This window comes from Salvelinus fontinalis, chromosome 16 (genome assembly GCF_029448725.1).
Source record: "Salvelinus fontinalis isolate EN_2023a chromosome 16, ASM2944872v1, whole genome shotgun sequence".
Taxonomy (NCBI): domain Eukaryota; kingdom Metazoa; phylum Chordata; class Actinopteri; order Salmoniformes; family Salmonidae; genus Salvelinus; species Salvelinus fontinalis.
The window spans coordinates 18,292,989-18,313,018 of NC_074680.1; the positions used below are offsets into that span (position 1 = coordinate 18,292,989).

At 40.3% G+C, this 20,030-nt stretch overlaps 1 protein-coding gene across 2 annotated transcripts; it reads right to left on the reverse strand.

Moving 5' to 3' along the window:
* Positions 1-9,490: 9,490 nt before the first annotated feature.
* Positions 9,491-20,001, reverse strand: LOC129812762 (transmembrane protein 50A). Of its 2 annotated transcripts, XM_055864607.1 has the most exons (8): positions 19,932-20,001; positions 16,063-16,135; positions 11,395-11,505; positions 11,184-11,296; positions 10,985-11,052; positions 10,620-10,712; positions 10,432-10,492; positions 9,491-10,332 (listed from the first exon to the last, which is right to left on the reverse strand). In XM_055864607.1, exons 2-8 carry the CDS (start codon positions 16,084-16,086, stop codon positions 10,287-10,289), a joined length of 516 nt encoding a protein of 171 aa, XP_055720582.1. In that variant the 5' UTR covers positions 16,087-16,135; positions 19,932-20,001; the 3' UTR covers positions 9,491-10,286. The 2 variants fall into 2 exon arrangements, with proteins under 2 accessions (XP_055720582.1, XP_055720583.1); XM_055864608.1 differs by lacking the exons at positions 16,063-16,135; positions 19,932-20,001 and adding an exon at positions 15,149-15,276.
* Between the last annotated feature and the right edge of the window lie 29 nt (positions 20,002-20,030).

The following is a 20,030-nucleotide window of genomic DNA, read 5'->3' on the forward strand; positions in this document are numbered from 1 at the left end:
TAGAAACTATTTATGATCACTACTTGGTCAATTGATTTGATAGCATCTATTCAAATAAATTCTATGAATTGATAGTTCACCTCTGTTTTCTTTTATTCTGTAATAGGGTATACTGTAGCCATGTGTTCAAGATAATGAAATCAAAGTTTATTTATGATACAGCGTGTACGTTACACAATACAATAAAATGCCTTTTTACAATAAATCTCTCCTCACAAACAGTGCAATGATATTAAGCTATATGTACAGTGCATTCGTAAAGTATTCAGACCCCTTGACTTTTTCCACATTTAGTTACTTTAGGACCTCAGACTGGGGTGCCTTATTCTAAAATTGATAAAATAGTTTTTTCCGTCATCAATCTACACGCAATACCCCATAACGACAAAGCAAAAACTGGTTTTTAGAAATGTTAGAAAATGTATAAAAATTAGGTCGTTGTCCTGTTGGAAGGTGACCCTTCACCCCAGTCTGAGGTGCTGAGTATTCTGGAGCAGGTTTTCATCAAGGATCTCTCTGTACTTAGCTCCGTTCATCTTTCCCTCGATCCTGACTAGTCTCCCAGTCCCTACCTCTGAAAGAATTCCCACAGCATAATGCTGCCACCGCCATGCTTCACCGCAGGGATGGTGCCAGGTTTCCTCCGAACGTGACGCTTGGCATTCAGGCCAAAGAGTTCAATCTTGGTTTCATCAGACCAGAAAATCTTGTTTCTCATGGTCTGAGATTCCTTTAGGTGGCTTTTGGCAAACTCCATGTGCCTTTTACTGATGAGTGACTTCCGTCTGGCCACTCTACCATAAAGGCCTGATTGGTGTAGTGCTGCAGAGGGGGATGTCCTGGAAGTTCTCCCGTCTCCACAGAGGAACTCTGGAGCTCTGTCAGAATGACCATTGGGTTACCAAGGCCCTTCTCCCCCGAATGCTCAGTTTGGCCAGGCAGCCATCTCTAGGTCTTGGTGGTTCCAAACTTCTTCCATTTAAGAATGATGGAGGCCACTGTGTTCTTGGGGACCTTCAATGCTGCAGACATTTTTTGTTACCCTTCTCCAGATCTGTGACTTGATACAATCCTGTCTCAAAGCTCTAAGGACAATTCCTTTGACCTCATGGCTCTAAAAATCTGTTTCCGCTTTGCCATTATGGGGTATTGTGTGTAGATTGATGAGGGGAAAAAATTATTGAATACATTTTAGAATAAGGCTAGAAAAAATTAAGCTGTGGAAAAAGTCAAGGGGTCTGAATACTTTCCGAATGCACTGTATCTTTGTGTATTCAAATTGTCATCGAATAAAATGCAATTGTGTTCGTTGTCCGTAGCTTATGCCTGCCGATACCATAACTCCACCAAGGGGGGCTCTGTTCATAGAGTTTACATCAGCAAACCGCTTTCCCACACAACGCCATACACGTGGTCTGCTTGGTCTAAAACGACGTTGGAGGTGCTTTATGGTAGCGAAATTAACGTTCAATTCTCTGGCAATAGCTCTGGTTGACATTTCTGCAGTCAGCATGCCAATTACACACTTCCTCAACTTGACATCTGTGGCATTGTGTTGTGTGACAAAAGAGCACATTTTAGAGTGGCCTTTTATTGTCATCAGCACAAGGTGCACTTGTGTAATGATCATGCTGTTTAATCAGGTTCTTGATATGCCACACCTGTCAGGTGGATGGATTATCTTGGCAAACGAGAAATGCTCACTAACAGGGATGTAAACAAATTTGTGCACAATATTTGAGAGAAATAAGATTTTTATGCATATGAAATATTTATGGGACTTTACATGTGTTTTATATTTTTGTTCATTGTAGACAATTATCACTTCTCATAATGGTGCTTGTTTAGTAAAGTTAGATCAAAGCTGAATCAATGTCTCGCAAGATCACATAATGATTCATTAGCATTTTATATAACAGAACTGAATATAATACCGTAGCATAGTAGGCCTATAACGTTACACCAAAAACACCCCATTTCTAATGAGATTTTAGGATGGTTAGCTGAATAGTCAAAAAACTATTCTCATGGCAAAAATCAACAGCGCTTACCACTAGGCAGGATAAACACTAAGTGTACAAAACATTATGAGCTTTTTCCATGACAGACTGACCAGGTGAATTAATTGCAATCAGTGTCGATGAAGGGGAGGAGACATGTTGAAGAAGGATTGAGACTTGGATTGTGCATGTTTGCCATTCAGATGCAGTGTTGTGTATTAATGGATGTCAAGGGCAGCCAGGCTTCCCCAATTATTTGACCAATTTTTTGTATTTATTATTAAATAATTACTCTTTTGTCTCTCTGTGTTTTCATAATTTTCCGTCAATTCACAAGTGGCTGAATCTCACCAGAGAAATCATCTGAGCGAGGGAAACAGTACCCCTCTGTCTCAGTATATGTAACCCTGAAAAATCTGATGCTGTCTGGACCAAAAGAGTATAGCATTAGCCAAACAGCATTGGGCAGAGCTCAACTGTGGGTTGTCCTGGTGCAGTAAAACGCCCCACAAAGGCGGACAGTTTTTGGATTTGACTTGACACCAATCAAATCACTTCCTAAGCAAAACATAATTTTGCAGAAAAATTTGTCTGTTTCGCTTGTGTTGGTGTCCTGCAGTAGCTAGCTAAATTGACCCTTTGCTAGGAATATGGGACCAAGTACTAAACGTTTGATTACTTTAATACACGCAGTGCTTTCAGAAAGTATTCATACCCCATAACGTATTCCAAATGTAGTTGCCTCACTCCTGAGTCAATACTTTGTAGAAGCACCTTTGTCAGTGATTACAGCTGTGATTCTTTCTGGGTTAGTCTCTCAGAGCTTTCTACAACTGGAATGTGCAACATTTGCCCTTTTTTTTTTTTTTTTTTTTTCCTAAAGCTGTCAAATTGGTTGTTGATCATTGCTAGACAACCATTTTCATGTCTTGCCATAGATTTTTAAGTAGATTTAAGTCAAAACTGTAACTCGGCCACTCAGGAACATTCACTGTCTTCTTGGTAAGCACCTCCAGTGTCATTTTTGCCTTGTGTTTTAGGTTATTGTCCTGCTAAAAGATGAATAAATTTCCTGGTGTCTGGTGGAAAGCTGACTGAACCAGGTTTTCCTCTAGGATTTTTCCCGTGCTTAGCTCCATCTCGTTTCTTTTTATCCTGAAAAATTCCCCAGTCCTTAAAGATTAAAATTATACCCATAACATGATGCAGCCACCACTATGCTTGAAAATATGGAGAGTGGTACTCAGTAATGTGTTGCGTTGGATTTGCTCCAAACATAACACTTTGTATTCAGGACAAAAAGTTAATGGCTTTGCCACGTTTGTTTGCAGTTTTACTTTAGTGCCTTGTTGCAAACAGGATGCATGTTTTGGAATATTTGTTTTCTGTACAGGCTTCCTTCTATCAACTCTGTCAATTAGGTTAGCATTGGGAAGTAACTACAAGGTTGTTGATCCATCCTCAGTTTTCTCCTATCACAGCCTTTAAACTCTGTGACTTTTTTAAAGTCACCATTGGCCTTATGGTGAAATCCCTGAGCGGTTTCCTTCCTCTCCGGCAACTGAGTTAGGAAGGACGCCTGTATCTCTGTAGTGACTGGGTGTATTGATACACCACCCAAAGTGTAATTAATAACTTCACCATGTTCAAAGCGATATTCAATGCCTGCTTTTTTTTATCCATCTACCAATAGGTGTCCTTCTTTGTGGTTGGGTTTTTATGATTAAATGTTGTTCAAATGTCCTATGAATAAAATGAAATGCCATGTGTGTCTGCTGTATATCACTTTGTAGTGGGCCTACAATCCTCAAATGGAAATTGCCATTAAATCTGGATGTAATCCAATCTGCTTTCTTATGCTTTAAGGAACTAGAAATGTTCATGCTGCGAATGTTGTGGTAATATTAGGTCAACTTAAATATAACATGTTCTTGAAATGTTCTGAGAACCACCAAGACAAGGTCAAATGTATATTGTGTGAACATTAATGGAATATTATGTTAAACCTTTAACAAATATGCTATAAATGTCATCAAACAGACTTATTTGGAAATTGTGGGACTGTTCTGTGCAACCTCGTAAGTAAAATATGTGAAAATCACAAGAACATTCTTGCAACATCCCAGACAACTCCCATAACTTCATTAAATGTTGGAATCTTTAAAGAACTTCGACTAAATGTTCTGTGAACATTTCTATTTTTTGTAATAATTTTTTTACCCCCTTTTTCATAATTACAATCTTGTCTCGTCGCTGCAACTCCCCAAAGGGCTCGGGAGATGTGAAGTTCGAGTCATGCATCCTCGGAAACATGACCCACCAAGCCGTGCTTCTTAACACTCGCTCGTTTAACCTGGAAGCCAGCTGCACCTATGTGTCGGAGGAACCACAGTTCAACTTATGACCAAGGTCAGCCTGCAGGCGCCCAGCCCAAGGAGTCGCTAGAGCGCGATGAGCCAAGTAAAGCCCCCTCGGCCAAACCCTCCCCTAACCCGGACGACACTGGGCCAATTGTACGCCACCCTATGGGACTCCTGGTCACGGCCGGTTGTGAACCCCAGGCTGTAGTGATACTGCAACACTTCAATGCAGTGCCTTAGACCCCTGTGCCACTCTGGAGGCCCTGTCCAAATTCTTATAACATTAAGTGAATGTCCTGTGCAGCCTAACTTAAACATTGTATGAATGTCATCACATTCATATTTTGTGTTTGGGGAAGCTATCTCTTGTAATGTACCCACACTGTTCCCACAACCTAATTACATAATCTGTGAACCTTTAAAGAACTCCAAAAGGCTGTTCTGTCAACATTCTTGCATCATCAAAGCAATTTTTTGTGTCCCCTGACACAAACATTATTTGAATGTCAGCACAACTGGACAGTTTTAGTGTTTTGGGAACCTATCTCTTGTCATATCCCCACACTGTTCCCACAACCTAAAGAAATGTTTTAGGAACTTTTTAGGAACATAAATGTGTTCTGGGAACGTTCTTGTAGCATCAGGTGAATGTTTTTTGCACCCTAAAATAAACATTATAAAATCATTCACACAACTGGACAATCCGCATTGTCCCCACAATGTTCCCACGAGACTGTTCCCACGACCTAATGAAACATTCTGAGCACCTTTTAAATAACAGACAAAATGTCTTCTGGGAACGTTCTTGCAACATCAAGCGAATGTTTTATACAAACATTGTATAATCATCGAAACGACTGGACAGTTTTTGTGTTATGAAGATTTGCCGCAACCTAACGAATGTTCTGGGAACTTTCACAGCACCAATTTTGGTTTGCTGGGAACATATTTAGAAATATAAGGAGAACATTCTAAGGATATTTAAATAACATTTTGTCATCAAACATTTTGGGATGTTATAATTCTAATGTTGGATAAAACCCTAACTAAACATTAATGAGAATGTTCCCGGTTTGCTTGGTTCCCACACGGGTAGCGTCATTGTGTACGGTTAGTGGTCAGTGATACACAAACTTTGTGTGGGACAACAAAAAACTGTGTGGGGCAACACAAGACAATGCAAAGGTAATAGGTGCTTATTGGGCAGGCGATAGGTTCTCAGGCTCACAAGACTAGTGATACGCAATGTGTTTCCCATATTTACTTTCCCTTCTGTGACATGTTATGTGTCCCCTCTTTCCAGGATGTTAACGTTATGGTGATTCTGGGTTTGGGCTTTCTAGCCACATTGCTGGTGCGGTACAGTTTTAGTGGCTCAGGATTTACTTTCCAAACATGGATGGCCCAAACACCTGCAGCAGTGTTGACATTTTACATAGATGACTTGTAAACATAAACAAAATAAAACAGAGGGTCCCCACCCCTGGCCAGACCCCCGGGTATAGTAGCTGCACTTCCTCGTCAACCGGACATTCTGGTTGTGCGTAGAAAGGGTTGCCCGGCGGCAGCAGAAACAATTCTGTTTTGGCACCATTTGGTCATTTTTAGTTAGACACGCCCAATGGCTGCCCAATATGCATCGAGTCTCTGCTCTCGACTGCCGCCTCTGCTCTATTTCTTACAGACGGGATTAAAACTAGTATTTGTTTTTTATGTTTACATTGAACAAAATGTAAACTAAACAACATGCATTCACCAACTATTACTAAAGTGAGTTGCGGAACAAATCTAATGTGCTGTTTTGGAGAGATGGTGGACAGGAGTAGAATTCGAGAGAAATATTCATTTTGATGAAACCAATAAATGTCTTACTAAAACATGCTTTGGGGATATCTTTGTTTTTAAGGGGCAATATGCATTTCAAACATCAACAACGGTCTCCCAATACTGTTTTGGTAAACAGCTGAGGGATGAGGCTAGAGAAATGTAACCACTCTCCAATTCATAGACAGCGATATAGATGCAAGCACTGAACATCCATGAAATCAAAATGATAGTTTGAACCATGTTTTGAGGCTATAGTGTTTACAATTACATTGTTTACAAACAATGGATTATTAACAAGCTTTTTTTTTAGGTTCTGATGGGTAAGACAGTTGAAAGCTCATCCCACTGGGCCCAGACGGACATATTCAATCGCTCCCTATCCCAATCTGTTCTCCCCACATGCTTCAAGATTGCTACCATTGTTCCTGTACCAAAGAAGGTAAAGATAACTGAACTAAATGACTACCACCCCGTAGCACTCACTTCTGTCATCATGAAGTGCTTTAAGAGACTAGTCAAGAATCATATCACCTCCACCTTACCGGCCACCCTAGACCCACTTCAGTTTGCATACCGCCCGAACAGGTCCGCAGACGACATAATCGCCATCACACTACCCTATCCCATCTGGCCAAAAGGAATACCTATGTAAGAATGCTGTTCATTGACTACAGCTCAGCATTTAACACCATAGTACCCTCCAAGCTCATCATCAAGCTGGAGGCCCTGGGTCTCAACCCCACCCTGTGCAATTAGGTCCTGGACTCTGACGGGCCGCACACAGGTGGTGAAGGTAGGAAACAACATCTCCACTTCGCTGACCCTCAACACTGGGGCCCCACAAGGGTGCGTGCTCAGCCCCCATCCTGTACTCCCTGTTCACCCACGACTGCGTGGCCATGCACGCCTCCAACTCAATCATCAAGTTTGCAGACGACACAACAGTAGTGGGCTTGATTACCAACAACGACGAGACAGCCTACACGGAGGAAGTGAGGGCACTCGGAGTGTGGTTTCAGGAAAACAACCTCTCACTCAACGTCAACAAAACAAAGGAGATGATCGGGGACTTCAGGAAACAGCAGAGGGAGCACCCCCCTATCCACATTGAAAGGACAGCAGTGGAGAAGGTGGAAAGTTGTAAGTTCCTCTGCGTACACATCACAGACAAACTGAAATGGTCCACCCACACAGACAGCGTGGTGAGGAAGGCTGAACAGCGCCTCTTCAAACTCAGGAGGCTGAAGAAATTTGGCTTGTCACCCAAAACCCTGACAAACTTTTACAGATGCGCAATCGAGAGCATCCTGTCGGGCTGTATCACAGCCTGGTACAGCAACTGCACCGCCTTCAACCGCAAGGCTCTCCAGTGGGTGGTGCGGTCTGCACAACGCATCACCAGTGGCAAACTACCTGCCCTCCATGACACCTACAGCACCCGATGTCACAGGAAGGCCAAAAAGATCATCAAGGACATCAACCATCCAAGCCACTGCTAGTTGAGAGAGAGAGAGAGAGAGAGAGAGAGAGACTGCCAACACTGGTTAGAAGTGATAAGTGCTTTCTCTGACTTGGACAGCGAGGTTGCAGGTGGACTTGTTAAGGCCGGTAAAGCCTCCCAAAGGCTTCCCACATAATGGCTAGCTGCATTGTACACCGTTTCGGTGGTTAGTAATACACAAACTTTTTGTGTGGGGTAACAAGACAATTAAGCTCTATTTATCAACATAATGCATTAGGGGCTTATTGAGCAGGCTATAGGCTCACAAGACTAGTGATACACACTATTTCCTTTCTGTGACATTATGTGTCCCCTCTCTCCTCAAAAAGTTCCAGGATGTTAACGTTATGATGTATTATTGGGTTTTGACTTTCTGGCCACATTGCTGGTGCAGTACAGCTTCAGTGGCACAGGATTTACCCTCCTGGTGGCAGCCATGGCTGTCCAGTGGGTAATTATTCTGTACGGCGTTGAGTCTTTGTATCACAGAGGAAAGATCTGGATAAATATGATAAGGTCAATAAATAAATCATAGTTGAAGTGTATGGGAAAGATAGGCAACATCTAAAATAAGCTTTTTTTCCCATTATCTTTTTATTCATCTGGCATTGCAGCATTCTCTGTAGTTGGATCTAAACTAAACAGATTTCGTGGGAGATGGACTCATCTGAACATTAGAAACATTTTGAGATTTGAAAACATTTACCTAAAGGTCCCAGATTGTTTTACCTGCCAATTTATTTTTTGTTAAAACGTCTATATTCATGCATTATATGTTGGAAACAGATATCATAGATATTGAACCCCTTTTCTGTGTTTGGGCCAGCTTGGTTGTAGAGATGTGCACAGCATCCTCCCTCATTGCTATAGGTGCTGTCCTTAGGAATACCAATCCTGTCCATCTCCTCTGTATTGCCCTGCTGGAGGTCTCAGGGATTGTGCTCCATAGCTGGCTACTTCAGACATTCCTAAAGGTAAGCCTACAGCTGATAATTTGTGTTTTTAGACTGTACACCGATGGTCCGGTGTCTGTTTAGGTGTGGTTTTTGAATACCATCATGCTGCTCCACATCTTTAGGGCCTTCTTTGGACTGATGTCATGGGTCCTGTACCGACAGGGATCCAAGCAACAGCATGAGAAAATAGACCGTTCTCTGTAATGGGTAAGTATAACAATTGGATTTGCGTATGCACTGATATCAACCTTGGGATCCCGATACATTAAGGCAACTTTTCCCAAACTCGGTCCTCTGAACCCCAAAGGGTGGATGTTTTGTTTTTTGCCCTAACACTACACAGCTGATTCAAATGATCAAAACTTGATTAGTTGAATATTTGAGTCAGCCACGCACCCCTTGGGTTCCCGAGGAGTTTGGAAAACTCTGCATTAAGTTACTGATAAACAAAGTAATCAATGGTGAGTGAATGCTCTGTTTATCAAACAATTAATTTAGTTTTTTTTTTTTATCCATGCAGTTTATTATCAAGCAATACATTTGTGCCTCTTGAAGTTATGCTGTCTAACCCAAATCATTATTTTGCAGTTTCCCAACCTAGCGGTGCCAAATTGAGATGTTGGAAGATAACAAGGAGACTAAAAGGTCTCCAGAGATGCAATGTATAATTTCAACCATACAATATTCCCATGAATCTCAAAATTACTTTTTTTTGTTATTTCTTAGTATGTGAAAACTGCACTGTAATATACCATTGTGATTGTTTTGTGTGAGTCAAACTTCAAATATTAGCAAAGAGAAGAGAAATTGAACTGTGAGAGCTGTGCATAAAGACTCATCTCACACTTGTTTTACATTTTCTATTTAATGCTGCCATAGTTGTTCAGGTTCAGTGATCTCAGTTTGGTTACTATACAAGTACTGTAAATGTATACGCATTGCAGTCAAACAGAGATGGTGGTCAGAGCATCGAAACCAAATTCCTCCTTTAAACTCCACCTTGAGTTATGAACCATCAGATTATGGTTCAGTAGAATGGCTTAATTACAGACCCCACATCTCAACAATAGGGAAGACAAATTGCCCACATTCAAGGTTAAATTCTTATTATCAGTAAATGTATAGTAAGAAAATAGGCTATTTACAAGACTAACCCTCCCATAGATGTGTCATGTTCCCCCCCTCTGATGTATGCCCTCATCAGAAAGAAAAATATTTCTAAACATTATTAGTGTACAAATGTGTATTGAAAAAAAAAATTATAATAATAATCGGCTCATTTATTATTTTGCACGGTTTCCAAGATAAATAATGGAAGGTAGTAAATTATTGTAACAGAATGGCTCCACACATTTGGAGTGAAAAGACACCGAGATCCCATTACAAGAATTCAAAAGAAAAGAACATTGAATTAAAACATGAACTGCAAATGATGCTTTAGTAAAATGTACATTTGTACAGCAACAACCAACCTAATTATAAATTAAACAAGTTAATCTAAAAAGCAAAAATATAAAGTCATTATATAAAGTTAATATTTTCTAACACTTGAAAGATGGAAGGTAGTGTTTTGACAGGCCAAAGCGTACACTACTGTCTCATACAACAAGAGAACAGATAGTATGACAGTTGACAGAAACCATTACTGCCACAAGTCTTCAGTGCGTCCAAACTTAAACACCAAGCCCCTGGAGGAAAAGATTGGGGGTTTATTTAGAGAAAATAACTAGCGTAGACATTGTGTTCTATAATAATATGGTCAAACATAAATAAAACGTAATACTTACCCAAAGAAAATGAATGCATTTTGGAAGAAAACCGCAATACCAGGATATACAACAGGTTTCTCTGTAAACATAAAAAATACCTTTATCATTGTTTACAATGTTTTGCACAGTGACGGTTCAATGTCGATGAGCTGTTTGTTTGGGGTACATAACAACAAGCAGATGCTCAGTGGGCATGCTGGACTTACTGGGCACTACGAAGCCTCCAAACAGGATCCACATGGAAGCGATGAGAGAGCCGAACGCCAGCATGAAGCCAATGAAGAGCCACACACGAGCTCCTGCAATCAGTGATACAAAGAGTTGGGAGGGATTCATTCGTGACTGAAGCTCTATCTTATTTCAACTGTATGTGGGTGGGTGTATATATCTGTGTGTGTATTCTTATAGCAAGAAGTCAAAAACTGGGCCCCCAGAATTAGGTAAATCATGTTACTGCAGAGGTCAAAAAAATACAAACATATACAGCGAGCAATACCACTCAGAGCTGAACTTATCTATATCAATCTGCATTTAGAGCCAAATCCTAACTTATTTTCTCTCATACACATACCTGTCTGCCCAATGCAACCTTCACTGTAGCTGTCCCCTCTCACCTGGCCATTCGAGACAGCATTGATCCTAGATAGGTACCAAAGACAAAAGTTGAAATAGTTAAATGTATTTAAGGAAGATTTGAACAGATAATTCCTGAATTAAAATGGGACTGACCCCAAACCTGTCTGACACATTCCCAACACAGCATGACTTACATGAGAAAAGCCACAGTAGCGATGACTCCACAGGTGTGATAGGCATGATGGAAGACCGCCTCATCTGGATATTTCACAGCTGCATCAATGATTATCCACCAACCAGTGAAAAACTGCAAGAATATGGATTAAGATTTAGGCAATATGCCACCGCTTTTTCCTCTTTACAGTGATCTAAAGTTTTCAAATGTAATAGCAGAGTAGAACCTACCAAGACTCCAGCAGCTATAGATGCCATGGTGTTTCGCCTCTCTCCCCAGTCCACATTGCACTCGCAGTCTCCGCACCGGACGCTGTCCAAAAACCCTGACATGGTTCTGAGCTGAAAAGTGAAGGGAAAAGGACCTGGGTTAAAGAGTAACAGACACATGCAGGGATGGAGTTGACTATTACAGCTGGGTAGCTAATTACAGTTCATGTATAATTCCTGCACAGTGAATAAATTAACTTTTCCCATCAAGAAAATATTCTAAACTCTGATCAAGCAATTGGTAAAATGTTGCACAGAGTGTCACGCCCTGACCTTAGTATTCTTTGTTTTCTTTATTATTTGTGGTTAGGTCAGGGTGTGACAAGGGTGATATGTTTTTTGTCCTGTCTAGGGTTTTTGTATGTTTATGGGGTTGTTACTAGTCTAGGTGTTTTGTATGTCTATGGTTGCCTAGATTAGTTCTCAATTAGAGGCAGCTGTTTATCGTTGTCTCTGATTGGGAACCATATTTAGGCAGCCATATTCCTTGAGTATTTCGTGGGTGATTGTCTATGTTTAGTTGCCTGTGCCAGCACTATTATTATATAGCTTCACGTTCGTTTTGTTGTTTTTGTATAGTTCGTTCAGTGTTCTTCATTAAATAAGATGTATTCAAATCCCGCTGCGCTTTGGTCTCATCGCTAGGACGAACGTGACACAGACACTAGTTTGTGAGATGACAAATGCCAGGCACCACTCCACGCATACAGAGTAAAGGTCTTCAAAACAAATAAAATCCCAATAAAATAAAAGGTTTCAGAGAGGACTCAAGACAGACCGGGTTCATCTGACAATTGATGCAGTTGTGCAGAATAAAAACAAAATGGTGATTCAATTCAAGTTTAAAACAATTCACTAATACAGATTATTACCAAGTGCTAAAACAATAATCAACTAAAATATTCACAAGTTGGACCCGTTCCAAAATCTATCCTTGGCTTTCCCACCCGACAGTAATAAATGTATTTATTTAAAAAATGGAGACCCGTTCCCAATGGACCTGTGGACAGTCATACCCGTTCTGAAAAAGCCCAGGGAAAAACAGACCAGTGCAGGTTCGGATCCGAAGACCCTTTCAGATCCGAGAGTATAAAGAAACCTCAGACTGTGCACCATCAATCAACGAGCAATATTGGCCAAACTATCCACAGTGACATGTCCTTAACTGCCAATAACACATTACAAAAAACTGTTGCGTTTCGATGTGTAACAAATTCAAAACTTTATAGCCTATTGTTTTATTGGTTTTTACTTTCCTAAAACAATAATTGTCTACCTCACGGTTCAGCTGTCAGAGATTTGGTCATTGCATGCATACAGACCTATCAGCCTATGCATCCACTGTATGATACTAATATATAAAATATAAAAAGGCCTAGCCATAGCTTAGGCCTAGCCCTAGAGAAACCAAGAGAATGATAAAAGACATGCCAGCATCATGTTCCTGACACCAACATGCATTCTGTCAAACATCCTTTCTGAATTTAAAAGTAATCCTCAAATGAATCATCTAGTTTTTCAAAAGTATCCGATTACAATATTTTTGCTGGTAACGTAACGGATTAGTTACCATTTTTGTAATCCCTTACATGTAACAGATTACATGTAATCTGTTACTCCCCAACTCTGATTGTTAGATTAAAAGGAGTAACTCTGCTATGCCTAAAACATTCTTCCTCCCCTCAAATTCAACTGTCAGAGTCAGTTGGAGCGCCAGTGTGCACTGCCTTCATACTGTACTAGCTAAGCCTAGTAATAGCCATACCACACCAAAACTTCAAAAGTTTCTTAACTTACTTTTGATATTACCCTAATAAAGTTAAGTCATTGTTTATAGGGAAAATGCAAACAGGTTATTATATTGCGGCATTAAATTAAGTTTTGCATCTAGCCCTCTGCTTTTTCATTGAGTGCAAGTAACCCTATAGTAGGCCTACCCGTAATTATATTATATTGCAGCAAAAACATTACAGTTGAACCTTAATTTGGCCAAAGAAAATACTCAACAGAATGAAACACACTTATTGCATATTTAAAGAACTGGTTAAACCTTCAGAAACGTTTTCAACAGGCTAGGCCTATAATTGCAGCAATTACCAAAGGCGGCAAGTTCCTACCGTAGGCCTACCCAACAAACGACAGAAATAGGATAATGATATTAATTTCACAACAGGTCTTCTTTTAACCTATTTTAAAATAAATACAGAGCACAAAATAAAAACAGTATAAACTTATTTTAGAAAATGTCTCAACAAAATGAAACAGAACTATTTTTGGATATTTAAATAACTGGTTTAGATTTGTAAATAGGACTAAAATAATGACATACAATAATAAAAAATGTAAATAAATAAAAGTAAAAAATTGCATCAAACCTGAATAGCGAGTTGCACACAGTACACTTGGCCCGATTACGTTATCCTCATCTTTGTCCACTACAATATTAAAACTTTTAAAACTTTTCCCCAAGGAGGACATTCCCATTTTCGGCTTTTTTTCATTATACTCTTAATAAATTGTATTGAGTCGCAATTGGCTTACACAGGTAAGAAGCTTGCGCAGTTGGCATCACCTCACAAATGAAATTAACAGAGGTAGGATCCAAATCGGGTCCAGTCAGTAAATAACTTTTACCCAGACAAGTGCCATTTATATCAGACCTGAGACAAAAATCTAAATGTAGGACCTGGACCTGCTCCCAGGTCGTTTCTCGGAATATCTGGTCTGTTAGACCCGTGAAGACCTCTAATAGAGCGACATAGTAATGGCGTATTTTTGTAAGCACCAACTGCCATGGTTCGTTGCACCAAGCCTATGGCGAAAATTTGATAAACGCGAAACATAAGGTCTGCGGCAAACACAGGTTTAGGAGATCTTAGACGTTATGTTCTGCGAGATCATATTCATCAGCTAACGTCACTGTGTGCATTTTGAATAATTTATAAAATCACAAAAGGCTACGACATTCATAAAGGGCATGTTAATTTACTGTTGTTATCCCAGATAACAAAACGTATAAAATCTCCTAAACCTGTGTTAACCTCAAACCTTTTTTTCGGCGTTTATTCCAAAACCCTATTCTTTCGCCATTAATTTCCCCATAGGGATGGCTGAACGATCAGATAACTCGTTTCCCGTATTTTAGGACTACAAGGACTTCATGGGACATGTAGTCTAGCTATATTTCCAACAGCTTAAAACTGCGACAGCGGAAACTATTGTTAAATTGAAAAGGGTCTGCTATCGATCCTTGGGCCGTCCCAACTCTGATGTTAGGGTTTAGGTAGGGACCGCACAAGGATCCCGGCTCAGTATACCCGATCTTTCAGTGCTAAGGATTCACCTATTTAACACGCGATACATGATTTTTACCCGTATCCCTGTGTTAAGTCTGTTCGAGCGGATTTAACAAAGAGCAATGTTGACGCTCTCAAACACGAAGAATCACCCGAACAAACGTTTTCAGGAATCACACTAATTATGATAACTTACGTATATATATCGATAGATAATTATTGTTTCAAATAAATCGATACTGCGACATTCCCATGTGTGGGTTTGATCGCAGTCCATTGTTCAAAGCATTTCCTTCCTTGAAGGATCCTTTGTGTTGGGAGGCAACGCACGACCCAGGAGCTCGAACTACAACATCTCAACGGCAATAACAAACACACATTAGAAATTATACTGTCACCTAATATTCAGAGTTATTTACCTTTTCTTTTTGGGGTTCGTTATGGAACCCCTAGACGCCGTTTATAAGCCTATACTTTGATTCTGAGAGAGCTGAGACACGCGCCTGCTCAGTTCACTTTCCACGCCTCTTTGATGTTGGATGCGCCAATGCCAGCATCAGTTGCGCATTTTTTTGTAGATCGGCACAGTACTGTACTCACCATAGATTGTTCCATGTTCATCAATTCAGTAGATGAAATACAATACTTAAATAAAACGTACGTTTTAATTGCACTATTTTATAATAATAGTAAAACATTTTGAAAAGAGAATTCATAGAGCTATGTTAAGTCAGGATAATCACTATGGGCCAGTGGGCATACAGTGTAAGCTACTGTAACCACTCACTGTCTGCATCTCTCTGGCATAGTAGAGGGGAAACCATTGGTTGGAGGATTGTTCCATGACTTTCCATTTCCATGAGACAGTCACATGAGAGATCACAAGTGTCAAATTACTTGCTTTCTTTTCTTTATTTTTCTACACTTTGGAAAAATATATCATGACTAGAGCATCAGAATGTATACCATGATATATGATATAAATAACGTTTCTGACAATGTTTACATTAATCTTTATTAAGATCATGTTGTCAGTACATGGAATGGAAGGTTAAAACAAATGCCTGATAATCATAACTTTTTGCATGACATTTTCATAACATACAGCTGTAGTACTTTCCATAATGGTATACCATTGTTTACAATAACAATAAAATTCAGATATCGCTGAAATACTTAAGTTGCTGAAAAGCATATCAACTCTAGAAGGAGTGCCTTGGGAGTCCAACCATTTTCACTCATGCCCTGTGACTCAGAAACTGTCTCAAAAGTAATAAACAAAGGGAGGTGTTGGTGTCATGATGTGCAATCTCATTGCAAAAGATTGTCTTACCTCCAGTGTAGTAACCCCAGGCATAGGAGAACCTGCTGGTGACCTAGATTGCTCCCAGCACAGCTGCAGAAGTCTGAGAGGTGGAGGGATGAGTGATTGGTTAACAGAATAAAGGGGAAACAGAGTGAGGGAAGTAGGACAGAGAGCAATAGTCAATAAACTGTACAACTGAGAAGATGCTGAATCATTTTGTTGCAACGCCAGTGAGATGTGGCCCTTATTGGTATGTGCTGTTGGGTGTGTAAAGAGGACAGATCAATGCAACACAGACAGGGCTGTCAATTATCATCCAGAGAACATGGCATGGCACTCCCACAGCCACATTGCTTACTTATGTGTATAGACATTATATGAATGGAAAAGGTGTGTACAGCAGTAGTTATATAGGATGAGTCTTGGCTAGAAGACAGCATATACATATGAAGTGGGTAAAACAGTATGTACATTTTATTAAAGTGACCAGTGTTCAATGACTATGTAGATAGGGCAGCAGTCTCTAAGGTGCAGGGTAGAGTACCGGGTGGTAGCCAGCTGGTACCATTTACATTTAAGTCATTTAGCAGACGCTCTTTTCCAGAGCGACTTACAAATTGGAAAGTTCATACATATTCATCCTGGTCCCCCCGTGGGGAATGAACCCACAACCCTGGCGTTGCAAGCGCCATGCTCTACCAACTGAGCCACACGGGACCTACCTGTGCCATAAAATAAAATGTTATTGGTCACATACAGTACACATGGTTAGCAGATGTTATTGCGAGTGTAGCGAAATGCTTGTGCTTCTAGTTCCGACAGAGCAGCAATATCTAAAAGCTATCTAACAATTCCACAACAACTACCTAATACACACAAATCTAAGTAAAGGATAAGGTACTGGGCAGAGGCCGGCTAGTGGTGACTACTTAACAGTCTGATGGCATTGAGATGGAAAAACAGCTTCTAGTCTCTCCGTCCCAGCTTTGATGCACCTGTACTGTCTCCGCCTTCTAGATGGTAGCCGGGTGATACATCATAATAAAAAGGTAATACATTTTTTAAATTAAAATCCAAATCTTTATGACAAGGCCCACAGAGATCCTATTGAATTAATAGGGATTCTACATGTAATTTGATGATTAAGCACGTGCATACCTAGGAGGTCCCGTACTGGGAAGAAATTACATCTACTTTCACCCCTGCTTATTATCAAAAAATGACACTGTGGTGATAAACCTTCTATTAGAAGTGTTAATATCTATCAGTATTAACACAGGAATAAGGTCAAAAGTGCACTGTGTATGAGTTGACAAAATAATTATATTCAACTAGGTAGAGATGCTCTGTGAGGCAGTAGCATGCAAAATGCGAGACAGGTTTCTGAAAGTGTATGTGAAACCAATGTGTGTGACAGTATAAGTGATGTAACCTGGTAATGTTGGTTAATGTGGATATGTACTGGATAGACAAGAGCTGCAATGGTCTGGAACACAAGCCACTGAGGTTACACCTCTAGTGTGTTCTGGTGGGCCCTCTGGATGCAGTTGAACACCTGCTCCTTGTCACTGTACATGGTAGGGTACTGCCCAAGAGGAGATTCAAAGACAAAGATAAGTACCATATTTCTCTGAGCTCCTTCTTGTGCCAGAAATTAGGGATAGTATAGTATCTGTGTACCACAACTGCATAATCATCGTTACGCTTCGACAGCGTAATTGTGCAAAATAGTATGAAGCATCATCTGGATATGTATGCAACAGAAGTTCAACATTCACCTTCTGCTACCATTTCTGTCAAGCCGTCTGCGCATACAATGCATATGTTCGATAAATCCAACGTATGCACCACACCGAACGCACTGCCTCTGCAACGCAATGCTGCAAGGCAAACGCAGCGTTTCAATGGAAATTAATGTAATTCTGGTGTACCAAAATGCAATGACACTGTCGGTGTGTTCGAAGCGTTATACCCTGACTATACTGCTGGCATCGCGTGCGCGAGCATTGCAAAATAAATGTAGATATCTGTATTATTCAATTATTGCACGCACACTGCTCACGCGTGTCAACGAGTGTCTGCGTTGCCAAGTGCTAAAATAGAAGTCAGTTCTATTTGTGACGCAGATCCCGCTACAAGTCCTGCCTCTCCCATCTCCTCATTGGTTTATAGAAGCAGATACCCACGTGCCATCTCCTCATTGGTTATACCCACGTGGGTGATTGAAAGACGAACTGTGTTGTCGGTTGTTGTGGTAATACTATGAAAGTTTAGATGCCAATCACCATATTAAGTTCAAAGAAGAAAAAGCCTGGACTTTGGAGAGATGACTAGAAATGATTCAGTTGACCGTTTTATGTGTGGATTAATTGTCGGAGTAGAGGACCTTGTGCATTTCAGGTAAAATAACAACTCAATGTTTATATCCCAGGACAAATTAGCTAGCAACAGCAAGCTAGATAAATAGGACAAGTTAGCTAGCTAGCTAAATTTCCATAAATGTTTAATGCTTTTTGGCCTGTCCCCAAATTCATATAATTGGTTCTGAGTTAGTTTTGATATTTTAACCTGCGTGTCTTGATCATGTTTGTGGGGGCACAAAATCTATTTGCGCACGATGGCAGCCGGTTTGGGTACAGTGTAATACTTGACATAAGGGGAATCAAATGTACATATAGCTATACCACATGCATCATCAGGTGTCCTGTATTTATACTGCACTATCGAGTTCACTTCTATGCGTTTTTCTTGAGTCCCAAGCACATTGCCCCATTCAAGTCTACTCATGTCTAAGATGTGACTGACTGACATTGCATGAAGCTCCCAATTAGAGCAGGATTGGAATTAGTTTTTTTTTAAAAAGTGTATATATTTAACTAGGCAAGTCAGTTAAGAACAAATTCTTATTTACAATGATGGCCTACCCCTGCCAAATCCTAACAACGCTGGGCAATTTGTGCGCTGCCCTATGGGACTCCCAATCACGGCCGGTTGTGATACAGCCTGGAATCGAACCAGGGTCTGTAGTGACACCTCTAGCGCTGAGAGACCACTGTATCACTCGGGAGCCTCGGATCATTGGTCTATGTTCCAGACAGTTTACAGGGCTAAAATATACGTATATAGCATTGCAGTGCAGTTATTTAATTTTCGCACCATTTGACAGTTATTTTATTTACTTACCACATCGTATTTCTTTCTGGCAGCTCCAACTTTATTACTGAGATAACTCAACATGATCCAGCTATAAAATTATGTAAATATGACATATCTGAAGCTTGATGGCACCAGCTCTAGCATTTCCATTACAAAAGAATACATGAAAATCCCAACTAACCCCCGTGTGTAAACTGCGTTTGAGTGCGAGTCGGAACTACAGTACTCAGAAATGTCCGACTTGTTAACTGGTTTAACGCGGCACGTGTATAAACTACAACCGGTTAGCAAGTCTGACATTTCCGAATGTCCCAGTTCCGACTAGTACGTTAACGCATTTTTCTTTTATTTAACTAGGCAAGTCAGTTAAGAACAAATTCTTATTTACAAAGACAGCATAGGAACAGTGGGTTAACTTCCTTGTTCAGGGGCAGAACAGATTTTTAATTTTTCATCTCGGGGATTTGATCTGGCAACCTTTCGATTACTGGCCCAAAGCCTCTAGTCTATCTGCCGCCCTGCTTATGCTGATGCAAAATAAAGGTTGAATAAAAATAAATACATCAAAATGGTACGTAGTATGCTGTTTTCTCGCGATACATTATTTTCTCCTGTGTAGTACGTTCCATATGTTTTATACAGTCTACTGATCTATACTGCTATATGGTTTGCTTGCCAGTAAACACAGCCAAAATAATGTTTTACTGCAACTCCAGTGTATTGAAGGTTTACAAAATCACCTGTTCAGCTCACTTCGCCGTCCTGTGGAAAGAGCGTAGAATATGCGCAGTGTCTCTAGCAAACTGACCCTCGTGAACAAGCGGAACTTTTTAAACTAG